The following is a 15,125-nucleotide window of genomic DNA, read 5'->3' as shown; positions in this document are numbered from 1 at the left end:
AAGATTTGACCCTTTAACTCAAGTTATAAGAGAGGATATTCAATGTGGTGACATTATTCGTTCATCATGACGTATACTGGAGGAAAATGTGTTTCCCCAGAGAGAGAGAGAGATAGAGAGAAGGAACAACAAAGGTATTGGATGAGGGAAAACACCAAAAAACAATTTCAGTGACTGGAAGGGACTGAGAAGGGGAGAACATTTTGTTTTAAGAAAAAAGGGGTAAAAAGAAAGAAAAGAGAATCATAGAAGAGTGTTAGTGTCACCTAGAGGTCCGAAGGTCCTCCTCTCCTGCACCAGAGCATGAAAAAAGCAGAGACCAAACAGCAGCTTCTGCCACGCCTCCTGTTTCTTGGAGCTGTTGAAGAAGGCGGGGTCGGAGATGGGGTCGCTGACGTAGGAGCGGAACAGGTTGGCCCTCATCCCCTTGGGCGGCTCGTTGGTCATCTTCACCCCGTTCTGCAGGATGCTGACTGGGAACTTGTCAGACGGGTAACTGGTCAACCACAACCTGTGGAGTTAGCAATGATAGTGTTAGTTTACTTTGTTGCTCTTGGTTTTATTTGTAGGCAATACAAATGTATAGGATCATAAGCAACCAGAGTATTACAACCAGGGTATTACAAATCAACTGCCTGGCCAATGGCTATAATAGATAAAAACTCCCCCTGCCCTGCAACGGCTGACCTAAAGGTGGGGTTGGTGTTTTCGGGGGTGATGCCCTCCTCACAGATCCTCTCCAGGGCGGGCATCCAGCTGGTGCACAGATGACAGTTCTGTAGCACCACCCAGGTGCCATCCTTGATGGCAGCATTGATCATCAGGGCTGCGATGGGCCCCTGGCCCTGGCCCAGGGAGATGGTCTGGGTTTTACTGCCCCCCATTTCAAGGTCGTCAGCAAACTTTAGCAGACCTGGAGACCAAAGGAACATTTAAGTACTGGTATGAACTTTTGAGCACTCAAAAATCCAATCAGATGTGACCTATTGTATAACAGATGTATGTAAAGTTGGTTAAAGACTAGTTTAGTTTCTTATTATTTCTGAATAATTTCTTGATGCATCATAATTCAATAAGTTAAGTGAGCAGGACACAAAAAAAACAAATAAATGTCCATAACCTAAGTTAAAAGTACAGAACTCAGCTCAGTAGTCACAGGTATCTCTAATTAATTACCCGCAGTGGGATCAGATCCTGGAGAGAGCACAAAGATGAGAGGAGAACAGCAGTTGGAGTCGTTGTAACTCCCGGCCAGGTCGAAGGTCGGGGGCTCAATGTAGCTGCGCCCCATGTTGTCCACAATGAACTCTTGCACCGCCGGAACCAGCTTGTCCGGCCTGAAGCAGCGCAGCACCACCATGCGATGCATCCCCACCAGCATCCTCCAGCTGTCAGGCAGCTGCTCCTCGTGAGGCTTCCCCGAATCGTAGATCTTCTTCCACTTGGAAATGTTGTCTCGGACGTGCTCGAAGAGACCTTCTAAGTTTGGCAGCTTGGATGCTCTTACGATTTCTGACCAGGACTTGTCGGAGAGCCACTCAGGAGCGGGGTTGGGGTCGGGGTTGTCCAGAGTAATGCCACCGGTGAGGAGGAAGCGCCAGATGGTGTCGTCCACCTGGCCCTTGCCTTGCATGATGCCCACAGTGAGGAGCAAGGAGAAGAGCAGCTTGTCCTTCTCGAAGAGCGATCGACACACGTTGTTATAGATGCTGATGGTGAAATGCTCCACAATGTTCTCGATGCGGGTGGCCAGGTCGTCGCTCTTCAAGCTCTGGGCGATGGACTGCAGGTAGAGGTTAATGAACCAGGTGAGCGAGTACTGGTACATGGGCTCTATGTTGGCCAGTTCTGAGATGCAGAAGAACAGGATGGACGAGTGCTCGGCCACAGGCCGGTAGCCCATGCGAGTGTCGTCAATCTCCTTCTCTGTGACACTAGCAATCTTCTGCTTCTCCGAGATCTCCTCGGACAGCACCTTGGAGGAAGACAGGACCTTGATGGCTGTTTCGTCTTCTAGGATGTTACCCTCTGAGGAAGACAGGATTTTGAGGATTTTATCCTCAATCTCCTTCAGCTGCTTGTTGTTGGCGGCACTCTCCAGGATCAGCTGGTTCTTCTTCTCTTCTAGTTCTGGTTTCTCCTTGGCGGCCATGATGCCCAGAAGCTGGTCCTCCAAACCCAGTGGGGTGATCATGAAGTTGAGCAGGCAGACTTTAACCGCCACCTCAGGGAGGTAGTGAGGGCTTCTCAGGCTGGTGGTCATGTAGAAGAGGAAGTCTTTGGAGTACTCCACAATGTTCTCTCCTAGTTTCATGTACTCCACGCCTTGTTGTCTGAAGGTCTGTTTCAGCAGTACCGGTTCCAGTACTGCATCAAGTTCTTCTCCAACGTTCTCCAGCAAAACAGGGGTGCCGAATGAGATGGAGTTCTCCAGTGTTCTCACATAGTTGCCGTCTGACAGCTTGATGACGGCCAGCTTGTTGGCCTTCTCCATGTTCTTGATCCACTTGTTGGCCTGGCCCTGCGGGTCGATCATGAGGGGCCAGCGGCGTGAGTTGGACACGATGATGCCGTTGTCAGTGGAGAAGGAGTCGACGGGCAGGCCGGCAATCTGCCATGCCCGGATGGACACCTGGTTGCCAAGGGTGTTGCTGAGGGTGAAGTCCTCGGAGCATGGCACCTTCTTGGCCTGGCAGAGCAGATGCCACTCCCGCTGGCACTCCACACGGTAGTCCACGGTGAAGGCCCCCAGGTAGGACACAGTGCCGGAGGAGAGGAGCACATCGCCTGTCAGGTTGGTGTACCTGATTCCCAGCAGCCGGGCAGCCTCCGTCCACCTGTCCTTCTCCCCACCCAGCCCTCCAATCAGCTGCTCTGCCCTGATCAACTTCTGGGAGCACAGCTCAATGTTTTCTTCCAGGTCTTTCTTTTTGTTGCACATGGCCTCAAACGTGTCGTTCAGGTCCTGGAGCTTGTCCACCACCTCCTTCAGCTCAGCTCTCTTCACTGACAGCATCTGCATCTGCACCCCAAGCTCGTCCTCAGCCTCCTTCAGCTTCTCTATCTTGGGGGCCACCACTTTGGACACACGCTCGTACACCTCCATGGCCCGCACCCACTTACAAAGGCCCTCACAGGCAGAGGAGACGTTCTTGATGATGGAGGGCTGGAACTCGGGGTTGTCGATGAATTTGTCGCGGATCTTCTTGATGTTGGCGGCAGCGATGTTGTCTTTGTCATAGGCTTTGAGGTTCTCCAGGAACTTCATGTCTCCCAGGAGCTTTTTGGAGGGGCCCCAGAAGTCCTCAATCATCTTACCTGTAACACAAATATTCAAACATAGAAAAAAGACATAATTAAGCCCATGTTCTTTCAAACATATTTACAGAAAAGTATCTGCTTTCATGCTTTCATGCTTTCATCTGTGTAATTTAATATTACATAAATTATCAGTTTGATGATAAACATTTAAAGTAGGACCTATACAGTACATCAAAAAAAATGTATATTATTTTTTTAATTTTTAATTTTACCCCTTTTTCTCCCCAATTTCATGGTGCCCAATTGTTTTTAGTAGCTACTATCTTGTCTCATCGCTACAACTCCCGTACGGGCTCGGTAGAGACGAAGGTTGAAAGTCATGCGTCCTCTGATACACAACCCAATCAAGCCGCACTGCTTCTTAACACAGCGCGCATCCAACCCAGAAGCCAGCCGCACCAATGTGTCAGAGGAAAGACAGTGCACCTGGCAACCTTGGTTAGCGTGCACTGCGCCCGGCCCGCCACAGGAGTCGCTGGGCCAATTGTGCGTAGCCCCACGGACCTCCCGGTCACGGCCAGTTGTGACAGAGCCTGGGCGCGAACCCAGGGTCTCTGGTGGCACAGCTGGCGCTGAGTACATTACAATTTGATAAAACAATATTAGTGTCTTCTTTACAATGCAATGAGTGCTTACCTGAGCCACCAGGATCGGGCTTCCTCTCTGGCTTGATGCCTTTCATGATGCAGATGGACTCCATGACCAGTTTGACCAGACCTGGAGGGTTTGACATGGACTTGACCACTGTGATGTCTGAGGGTTTCAGGGTGTCCAGAGCTGACAGGGCAGCCTCAAGGGCAGGCATGGCCTCCGCCAGGTCACCCTCACACTCATCCTGAACACAAACAGCAGGCAGTCATTCACTTTTAATATAGAAACTACTGTCATATGTCAACATTTTCTTCCTTGCTGGCAGTTCTAATATTACAGATACCAAGCTAATTGGAATGTGCAGCGCCAAATATGTAATTTACAGTATATCGTCTTTATAATTCTAGTGTGAGTCGATCTGAATGATACAAGGTGTTGTAAAGTGACAGTGTAGACGTACCTTTATAGCTTTGGCTGCTGCAGCTGCGTCGTTGGCAACCTTCTCGTCTGCCAACACCAGCTCTTTCTTAGCATCCACCACTACTGTCTCCTTCTCAATGTTGACCATCATCTTATCTGTCTCAGCTGATGTCTGGATCAGCTCTGGCTGCAGGGCGGTCAGCTCCTCCTGCATTATCGATACCTGTGGAGCCAACATGGAGTGGAGTCATTCAGATGGAAGGGGCAGAGTGTTTAAGGCTTTTATCATAATTTTAGTCAATTTAGGGACTTTACAATGTGAGTTTTTGCTCTTTGTATTGATTAATTAGGCTTTATTGTACGTTAAAGGGTTAAAGCTGCAATATGTAACTTATTCACATAGAAATGTGAGTTATAGATTTGCAATTCTCATTGAAAGCAAGTCTAAGAAGCGATATCTGTTCTATTGTGTGTTATTTCTATGCTTCCATTCCTAAGTTTTGTTTAAACATATTTTACGTTCGGTTTTGTACACCAGCTCCAAACAGCTGAACATTTTTGTTATGGAATTTTTTGTTATGGAAAATACATTTCACAGTGTTTAGATGGTACAATGATTCTCTACTCTATACTTGTTTTGTCACATAAACAGGAATTCACATTTTAGCAACAATGAAAATGGTGGACCAATTTCTGCACAGTGCATCTTTAAGACAGGACACCGAGGCCTCATAATTCCCACAATGGGGATTGTTCTGCCAATCACATGTCAAAATAGGCCATAGTTATCTGTTAACTCTGTACCAAAGCATTGTAACTCAGCAAATAGAAATGGGCCTTATGTAAGTAGACTTAGTTGACTAAACTATCCTACCTGAGATGCAGCAAAGTACAGTTTCTCCAGACCCACAATGTAGCGGTTTCTCTGAGTGTTCACCTCAGTCCTCTTGGAGTTGAGCAGGACCTTGTATGTGAGAATGAGCTCCAGGTAGGATGTGGGCGTCACATAGTTGTGTCTCCTGAGTTGAGAGAAGTACCTCTCGGACAAACCTCCCACGCTCTCCTGGAAGGTTTTACACATCTCCACCACACTGAGAGACACACAAATCACTGACTTGGTAAAACAAATCCATGAAATGGATGTCACAATAAATTGACAAGAAGGGTCAAGCTCATATACATTTCCATCAAGTGTGTGGTCATCAATTTGCAGAAAGCTGAAGAGAAATTTAATATTAAGTACCTAGTCTGTTGACTATTAGCTAGTCCAGTAGCCTACCATAGATTACTAGCAGCCTAGCAGCTAATAGCTATTTCGTACCTTGTAGCTAGAGAGAGACACTCTAGCTGGATGTTATGAGTGTATCAGTTTCTTACTGTAGCCTGACGTTGTCCTCCAGCTCCACGTCCTCCAGGAACTTGTTGGCCACCATCTCCAGAGCGTCTTTAGGCCAGGCCTGGAACCAGTCGATGGTGCAACAGTTGATGAGGGAGGGGAACATCCTCAACCGGTTTCGGAAGGCGTCCCCAATCGGGCTCATTGCTATTCCAAAGACAAACACCATCACTATTTGGACATGAAGACTCTTAAAGCAAGGTAACTCTAAAAGCCAAAATGGATGTGGGATTGAAATCATCACAATTACCAGTAAGGAGATTAAGTATGGGGGGTAACCTGGTAATAATACTAAATGTATGAAATGTTGAAGGTACCCACCGAGCACAATGTGAAGGTTTGCCTTGACACGCTCGATGAAGAAGTTGTACATGGAGAGTGGCGTGGCGTCGATCTTCTTGCCCTCCATGCGTGCGATGCCCTGTACCTTGTCGATGATGTCGGCGCGCTCGTCGGCTGGGAAGATGTTGGGCACGTCGCCTGTGTTGAGCAGCATGTTGATGTCCTCCACAAAGGCCTCATCCTTGATCTGGCTGTCATTGAACAGGAACACCATGTTCTTGCCCTGCAGGCCCGCCTTCAGCATCAACCGCTTTAGGTCGTCACGCCACTCTGACACTCCGTAGTTCTTGGTGAATAAATGAATTCATGTTTTGGACTTATGGACTTATTTCCAGACTTTCATGGACTTTATCAGACGGGTAAATGAATGGGCAGGACTGACTGTACTTTGGTCACTAAAGGCACTTAACATACAATCCAAATGGGAATAGATATAATACATACATACAATATACAAATGGAAACCATCATCAAGACTACACAAGATACGTAGCCTAATTAGCATGACCTCAAAAGTCGAAGAAAACCCTTACAGTTACCCATGAGTACTTCTCAGAACCTTCTTTTCAAACCCTCAAACTCCCTCTGGCCCTGGGATTTAGAGACAAACTTTGTTACTTCTTAAAGCTGAGGTAAACTACCAACCCCCAACCTCAGTCTGTGTCTATTGTCCTGATGCAGAAGGCCACTTCACACCTGTGTGTTAGGGACCAGGTTGCCAGGGAACAGAGTCAGCTGACCCGGTCAGCCAATCAGTGGTCTAGCCTGGAGTTGCCACCAAACACGATGCCACAACGGGCCTCCCTTCACACGCCCAGGCTGGCAACAACCTGGTCTCCACAGCTCCCGTCGCCAGTCCTCAGCCAGAACCCCACTCAGTCCCATCCAATGCGCTACAGTCAGCCAACCCAACGACAGAGGTTCAGCCAGACCAGAGACTGCGAGTGCCCGAGCCTGTCCTGTGATGGCTACTGAGGCCCGAGTTGTCCCAGAAGCCGGCCGAGCTCCACTCCACACCCCAGCCGGTGCCAATACGAGCAGCATCTGAGCAAGACAAGCCGCTGCCAGTGTTGCAGCCTGCCGTGAGACCAACAGAGCCCAAGGAAGTCGAGACGTTGCTAGAGCTGCAGCCCGACCAGCAACCACCAGCACTCAAGCCTACTCCACCTCTACCTGCATACTGCCAGTCGGATCTGCAGCCACCGGTGCCTGAGTCATTACCACAACCGAAACCTGAGGACACACTCCTTCTAGTGTCTCTCCTGGACCAGCCATCACCGGACTCAACTCCATTGCTGGTCCCTACACTGCCTGCTGCCCTTGCAGACCTGCTTGGCCTGAGCCTGACGCCCAAGCCGACTCGTCAGACAGAGTCCCAGTCGACGTCCCATCCAGCACTAGAGCCTCCAGCACCATGTCCTCTGGACCTGCAGTCAGCTGACCTGACACACTATCTGGTCTCAGTATCCACTGCCGTTCTCGAGAACCAATCAAGCCCTGAACTGGGAGCATCGCCAGACCCAGCACCAGCACTGGGTCCGCTACCCGGCCCTGTCCTGGACCCACTAGCCGACTCAGCTCCAGTCCTGGGTCTGCCATCTATTCTTGTCCCAGAATCAACACCATTGTCTAACCCAGCGCCAGTCCTGCCACTATGGCTCTCATCGACCCATGTGGGCAGAAAACGCCACTGCCAGACCCACAACCAGCACTGAGTCTGAGGCTTCATACCACCCTCAGGACACCGCCTAATCCGGCGGCAACCCTGGATCTACCGCCCGGACCAGATCTAGTCCTTCCTCTGGGTCCGGAACTGGATACACATCCTGCCCCCTTGGGAGAGCCACCACCCAACCAGCATTCTCGCCCTGAAGATGCCTGGCCCACCTCGTTGGGATGATCTCCTCCACCAGCCTGGACACCTCCAGCAGCACCGGCATGGACCACCCTGACTCCTTCTAGACTGCCCAGCCTCACAGACCCTATGAGCACCTTGTCCCTCACTGCCCGCTCCTTCCATTCCACTGAAAGTGTGCCAACATTTTGGGGTGGCTGTAGAAAACCGTTACAGTTTCCCATGAGTACTTCTCAGATTCCTCTCTCTGGCCCTGGGACTTTGTGACTTATTTTCTGACTTCTTACAGCTAAGGTAGGCTACCAACCCCTTGACCTCAGCCTGAGTATTTTGTCCTGCTGCAGAAGACCCTTCAAACCTATGTGCTAGGGATCAGGTTGCCAGGGAACAGAGTCAGCTGACCCAGTTAGCCAAAGTGCCTGGTCAGGGGTTGGAGACCCAAGCCTGCCATTGAACTCTTTAGTTGTTCCCAGGAGGGCAGGTTGAGACAACCTCTATAAACTCCTGTTCTCCAGCTCAACTCACATCTGAACTCTTTCCAAATGGAAAATCCTTCTTCTGGACTCAATGACTGGTGTTTAGAGCGTTGTTGACCATTAACCACTACACCACTATCACTACCACTACCACCTGCTCTGTAAAGTCATGTGTCTGTTTGGGGTGACAATAAAGTGTGGATTGTATCCCTGTCTCCTGCTGGTCATTATCAGTCCTCTTACCTATATATTTAAACCGGCACCTCTATCGGAGACCAGCACGCTATTTTTCACTAAGCACATTAACCTTCATAGTTTTCTTGATCCAGTTACCTTGGTTAGCTCAATCTGGAAGAGGTCGTAATCGTTGATGAAGGTGCCCAGCTTGGTGGCGCTCTGCCGTCCTGAGCCCCCGATGCCCACCAGGAGAAGATGCCCGTTGTCCTGCTTGAGCACACGGCAGATACGCGAGATGTGCTCGATGGCAAACTTGAACATGACGAGGGACATGGGTGCCTTGCTGATGTTGTTGAACTCGTCCAGGTAGTAGTCCATGACGTTGGTCAGAGCGTGCAGGTCGGTGATCTCGTCGTAGGCCTTGGCATCCGAGTCGGGCTTGGCGTAGTCTCCAAAGAACAGGCTGCGGATTGTCTCGTCCACAACCTTGCCGCTAGGCGTCAGGTGGGACAGCAGCTACATACAACAGGGGGCAGTAGAATGGATTTAGAGTAAATAACATGTGCATTGCCCTTGAACTAGTAACCATTAGACTAAGTTCAATTCAGTCCCTTAAAATAAATGCCACATACACCAATGCAGAAGCCTGACAGAAGATACATGGTAAATCTTCGAAAGGCAATGATCATCCAACAATGAAGAACTGTGAATGTATAAAAAGGGTCATGTGGAACTTACCTTATCCATGGTCTGCTTGAAGTAGCCGGAGGTTCTCTCCTTGACAATGTTGAAGAATGTCTCTCTGTCCTCGTTGTCGATGAGGCGGTCGTAGAACACACGGTAGACCTCATGGATCCACAGGCGGATCAGCTTGTCTCCCTCCTGCTCACACAGAAACAGATCATACATAAATGATATATATATATATATTTGTATTTTTATAAGGTAAATTATTTAGTAAAACATTTATATAAACATTTATATAAACGTTAACTATGAGCTGTTGTCGTCTGGCCTTGCCTGGAGGTGCGTGGGTGGGCTGAGCAGCACCCCGCGGATTACCCTGGCAAAGTCCCTGAGGTTGAAGATGTAGTGGGACTTGGAGGGAGTGGGCAGGAAACTCTCCATGGCATCCTGATATACAGTCATGGTGGCCTGCACCATGATCTTCCCCAGTCTGGACACACAGACAACATACAGTGCATTCGTAAAGTATTCAGACCCCTTGATTTTTCCACATTTTGTAATGTTATAGCCTTATTATAAAATGTATTAAATAGCTTTTTTCCCCTCATCAATCTACACACAATACCCCATAATGACAAAGCAAAACCTCTGGCTCCGGCTGGGCCACTCAAGGACATTCAGAGACTTGTCCCGAAGCAACTCCTGCGTTGTCTTGGCTGTGTGCTTAGGGTCGTTGTCCTGTTAGAAGGTGAACCTTCGCCCCAATCTGAGGTCCTAAGCGCTCTGGAGCAGGTTTACATCAAGGATCTCTCTGTACTTTGCTCTGTTCATCTTTCCTCGATCCTGACTGTTATTCCAGTCCCTGCCACTGAAAAACATCCCCACGGCATGATGCTGCCACCAAAATGCTTCACCGTAGGGATGGTGCCAGGTTTCCCCCCGACGTGACGCTTGGCATTAGGGCCAAAGATTTCAATCTTGGTTTCATCAGACCAGAGAATCTTGTTTCTCATGTTCTTAAAGTCCTTTAGGTGCCTTCTGGTAAACTCCAAGTGGGCTGTCGTGCCTTTTACTGAGAAGTGGCTTCCGTCTGGCCACTCTACCATAAAGGCCTGATTGGTGGAGTGCTGCAGAGAGGTTTGTCCTTCTGGAAGATCCTCCCATCTCTACAGAGGAAATCTGGAGCTCTATCAGAGTCACCTCCCTGACCAAGGCCTGACCAAGGCCTTTCTGACTCGATTGCTCAGTTTAGCCGGGCGGCCAGTTCTAGGAAGAGTCTCAGTGTTTCCAAACTTCTTCCATTTAAGAATGATGGAGGCCACTGTGTTCTGGGGACCTTCAAAGCTGCAGAAATGTTTTGGTACCCTTCCCCTGATCTGTCCCTCGACACAATCCTATCTCGGCGCTCTACGGACAATTCATTCAACCTAATGGTTAGTTTTTGCTCTGACATGCACTGTCAACTGTGGGACCTTATATAGACAGGTGCGTGCCTTTCTAAATCATGCCCAATCAATTGAATTTACCACAGGTGGACTCCAATCAAGTTCTGGAAACATCTCAAGGATGTAGCTTCTGTAGCTCAGTTGGTAGAGCATGGTGCTTGTAACGCCAGGGTAGTGGGTTCGATCCCCGGGACCACCCATATGTAGAATGTATGCACACATGACTGTAAGTCGCTTTGGATAAAAGCGTCTGCTAAATGGCATATATTATTATTATATTATATTATGATCAATGGAAACAGGATGCACCTGGTCTCAATTTGAAGTTTCATAGCAAAGGGTCTGAATACTTATGTAAATAAGTTATTTCTGTTTTTTTTAAATCTACAAACCTGTTTTCGCTTTGTCATTATGGGGCATTGTGTGTAGATTGATGAGTAATTCATTTGATTTAATCCATTTTAGAATGAGACTGTAACGTAACAACATGTAGAAACAGTAAAGCGGTCTGAATACCTTTAAGACATCTCACCTATAGAAAGCAGCATCAAATCCCTTGCCAAAATGCCAGTCGGTAATGGAGGTGAATATCTTGCTCAGCGTCTCATGGTCAAAGGAGTCGATAGAAACAATATTCAAATGACGAGTGAAGCGGCCTATGATTTAAAAGAGAAACTAACTGGTAAACTTTTACAACAAATTCATATGCACATTGAGAAAACCTACCTACTTGAAAGGTAAAACAATTTATGCATACCAAATCACTGAAGCAAAGGGTCTTGTTCAGTACGATAGAGAGCTAATACCACAACTTTTTCAATAAGAAACGCAAATTGATGTGCCTTACTGAACACCACCCAGTACTGAAGGGCAAAGAAAGAGTACCTGTAATGTCATTCCTCCCCCCACCAGGGGGTCCCATAGCGGATACAAACAGAATGTCCACAATGTCAATCCTGGAGGTGTCCTTCTTGTCGTACCAGTGGTAGTGGTCGATCCACTGCCTCAGCAGCTCGATGGGTGGCTGGGCACCATAGATCTCCTTGGCAGGCATGTTGAGGTCATCTGATAGATCAAAGGTCACTCGGGTGAATCTCAATTGTATTTCCTTGATTACTCACATCCTCTCTCCTCACCCACTTTTTAAAATGTATTGGAGAAGAAAATTCAAGGTTCCTCCCCTCTGACCTTCTTCAACAATGTGTTTTGAGCAGGGGAGAACGACTGCCCCCTCTCATTAAAGCCACAAAGTTCAAAGCTGACCGTGGTACTGCAGGCATTGTTTGCAGAAAACAGGATCCCCCATTATAGTGAATGGGAAAATGACAATCTTTGCGGATAATCTTTGTGTAAATAAATGAACGATTCTAAGACAATCATGGTACCAACACTTGCTTATATTACACCAGATGTATGTCCTTGAACCACACAGAATAAGTTCTAAGGATAATTTAGTTGCTAATTGCAGCCTGCAGTACCTTGGTCGGCACTCGACTTGAAATACTCAATGAGAGGGCGCAGCACTAAGCTAGCCTGCAATGTCACTTCCTGGAGTAGCTCAAACTGCACATTTTATCTATCCACTGAGTGCCCTAGTCATTCCTTACCCACGTAGACGACACACTTCTTTCCCATGGGTGGCCCGAACACGCCCTTCCTCCGGCGGTCCAGCTTGCCCATGATGATGTCCTGGGTCTGGTTGGCTGAGGTGCGTGCCGAGAAGTTGATGCAGTTGGGTGTGTAGCGCTCCTTAGGAAGCTTGAGCAGAAAGCTGTTGTTGATGACTGACTTGCCCGTGCCGGTGGGCCCCACGAACAGCATGGGTACCTCGTGGGCCAGGTAGGTCTGCAGGAAGAACAGCTGACGGGCTGTCTCCATGGTGGGGATGATCAGGTCTGACACCTAATAGCGGGAATAGAGAGAGAGAGAGAAGGGGAATTTTAGTTAAAGAGCATGACAACCTGGTTACTCCCATTTGAACCCCTCCAATCACTAGTAAACTGACAAGGAGAAGAGAGATTTTACAGAACATGGCCACCCAGTTATAGCTCCATTTGACCCCGTCAAGCAGTCACCCTCTAAGGTAAACAACTGACATTGGCTCCAGCGGCAATAGTGGACTCCTCCTTGGTGATGGAATCAGTCCATGTATTCCACTGCCCTGTGCCCTGCTTGTGGAAGTAGTAGTCATAGATGGTGCCTACAGAGGAGGGAAAAATGAAAAATATGACTAATTGTACCTTTGATTCTTTCACTCAATACAATAATTAATCAAACTTTATTATATAGCACATTTCTTACAACAAATGCATTTCAAGGTGCTTAACAAATACAATAATACAACGTGAAGAAGATAAAACAAAAACGTTTCTGTGCAAATGTAAAACCAAGATAGACATTGATAAAATTAAGAGATAAATTGAAATAGTAAAACAATAGTAAGATAACCGTGGATATGAGAGACTAACGCAGCAATAAATAAAAGGCGATAAAATAAGATACTTAGAAAGGGATGAATTAAATCAAGTAGATCATATGCCTTAGAGAACTAAAAGCACCCTGGGTAAAAGCACGGCTAAAAAGTTATGTCTTAAGCAGCAACGCTTTGGGACTGTTGTCAGGTATGGCTGTCAGTCACAGCACAACTCATTGATAGGGTCATGTCACCTCTCTCAGGGAAAACGTTGTTCTTGGTCAGTTTGACACTTTTGGGCCGGGGGTGGTTGTCATCCATGCCCATGATCAGGTTCCTGTAGAAGGCGTCAAACTTATTGCGGCTGTCCCCGTTGATGGTCCCGCCCACGCTCCACACCACAGCGAATAGGAACAGGCCCTGCAGCCACATGGTCACCTGCTGACTGGACATGGGCTCAGTGCCATCGGCCCCCGATGATGCAATGTCGTCTGGTGAAGCAGTACATGCGCAGCAACACACATGAAGGAACGCATTCACACGCATACATACAGTACATGCGCAGCAACACACACAAAGGAACGCAGTCACGCGCATACATACAGTACATGCATTCAAGGTCATCAATCAATAAGAAAGGTCTTGTAAACCGTCTCCAGACAGATATAACACAGTTTATGTTTGGACTTCATAGTTTGGACATTGTATCCTGAAACAGCTGTGTGTTGGCTGACCTAGGAGACAGGTGTAGAGCCTCATCAGGCTGTAAGCCAGGTGGATGGAGGATGTCGACACCAGGAAACGACACTCTCTGGAGATGAAGTCCAGACAGGGCTGGACCAGCCAGTTGAACATGTCTACAATCTGCAGAAAGACACGAGACGTGGTGTGTCACACATAATACAATGGAAAGGGGATACCTTGTCAGTTGCACAACTGAATGCATTCAACCGAAATGTGTCTTATAACCCAGTGGACCAAGCGTGGTACAAATCATTGATTATGCTGTATGGGGATAATTATATAGGAATATTCAAATGGACCTTCCTTAAGTAAAACAAAAAAGAAAAGTGTTTTTTTATGTGTCTGTTCTCACCAGGTCTCTATGTTCAGTGCTCAGGCTCTCAGGCAAGGTGTCCATGTAGGAGTCTCTGAGAGGGGCCCAGCCTAACTGGTGAGGCTCCATGTAGATCATACCACATCTGAAGATACAAGGACAGTCAGCCAGCCATGTACAATTCATTAAGGGGCAAATCCCAACTTCCACCTAAGTCAAATGTTCACTTAGTCATCCATTAATGTCAATGGAAAGCTAAGTGAACATTCAAGTTAAGTGGAAGTTAAGATCCACCCCTAAAAGCAGAACAATAATTTCTTCATCAAAGTATCAACAACCAGCAACCAATTTGCTATACTGCCACTGGTTGACTCAACACCCAACCAGAACGGTTTGCTCCTTTCTTCCAGTCACAAAATACAGTAAGCCACAACATATAGAATTTGAGGACACTACTTCTCAACAAAAAAAACACCCCCACTCACCTGCTGACCGTAGCTGGGGAGGCCTGCTCCAGGTCGGCCGTCTCAAAGATCAGACTCATCTTAGCGCTCATCTGGATGATCTCACCACTCATCAGACACAGCTACAGAGAACAAAGTACAAAACCTACCTTAGTGTTTGGCACTAGACAAACAGGGCACTAGTTATTTAATCAATGGACAATGTACTACTGTCCAAAGAGGGCAAATCATGGTAAAAGGTGATTTGTAGTCACTGGAAGAAGTAAAAAAGAAAACTCAATTTACTCAAAGCAGACAGGTATAATGCTTAGTTACTTGTTATACGCGTGTACACCTCTGTAACTTCATACTATAAAGCGTATATGTTATGTCTCTCTATAACCAGATTTCCATCCATCCAACCAACCATCCAATGTTTTTATGAGAGTAAAATACATATATAAAATATATAGAAACAGCGACTTTGTCGGTAAAATTTCCA

The 15,125-nt window shown here is 47.4% G+C and overlaps 1 protein-coding gene across 2 annotated transcripts in view; it reads right to left on the bottom strand.

The window, feature by feature from the left end:
• Positions 1-15,125, bottom strand: part of dnah3 (dynein axonemal heavy chain 3) — a 49,488-nt gene that overhangs the window by 6,408 nt on the left and 27,955 nt on the right. Inside the window, exons 36-54 of one of the 2 annotated variants that reach the window (XM_046368982.1) lie at positions 14,666-14,766; positions 14,220-14,325; positions 13,858-13,987; positions 13,378-13,614; positions 12,807-12,910; positions 12,318-12,612; positions 11,596-11,775; positions 11,243-11,366; positions 9,599-9,755; positions 9,317-9,460; positions 8,735-9,094; positions 6,050-6,356; positions 5,710-5,875; positions 5,207-5,423; positions 4,373-4,555; positions 3,958-4,156; positions 1,177-3,318; positions 688-913; positions 267-511 (exon numbers count right to left, since the gene is read on the bottom strand). In XM_046368982.1, coding sequence (XP_046224938.1) covers positions 267-511; positions 688-913; positions 1,177-3,318; positions 3,958-4,156; positions 4,373-4,555; positions 5,207-5,423; positions 5,710-5,875; positions 6,050-6,356; positions 8,735-9,094; positions 9,317-9,460; positions 9,599-9,755; positions 11,243-11,366; positions 11,596-11,775; positions 12,318-12,612; positions 12,807-12,910; positions 13,378-13,614; positions 13,858-13,987; positions 14,220-14,325; positions 14,666-14,766 — 5,623 coding nt within the window. The remainder of the gene's footprint in view (positions 1-266; positions 512-687; positions 914-1,176; positions 3,319-3,957; positions 4,157-4,372; positions 4,556-5,206; positions 5,424-5,709; positions 5,876-6,049; positions 6,357-8,734; positions 9,095-9,316; positions 9,461-9,598; positions 9,756-11,242; positions 11,367-11,595; positions 11,776-12,317; positions 12,613-12,806; positions 12,911-13,377; positions 13,615-13,857; positions 13,988-14,219; positions 14,326-14,665; positions 14,767-15,125) is intronic. The other variant, XM_046368983.1, reaches the window with a different exon arrangement.

The sequence above is a fragment of the Oncorhynchus gorbuscha genome, linkage group LG11 (assembly GCF_021184085.1).
Source record: "Oncorhynchus gorbuscha isolate QuinsamMale2020 ecotype Even-year linkage group LG11, OgorEven_v1.0, whole genome shotgun sequence".
Classification (NCBI taxonomy): Eukaryota; Metazoa; Chordata; class Actinopteri; order Salmoniformes; family Salmonidae; genus Oncorhynchus; species Oncorhynchus gorbuscha.
The sequence above is the reverse complement of the archived record's forward strand: the minus strand, read 5'-3'. Positions and strand labels throughout refer to the sequence as shown.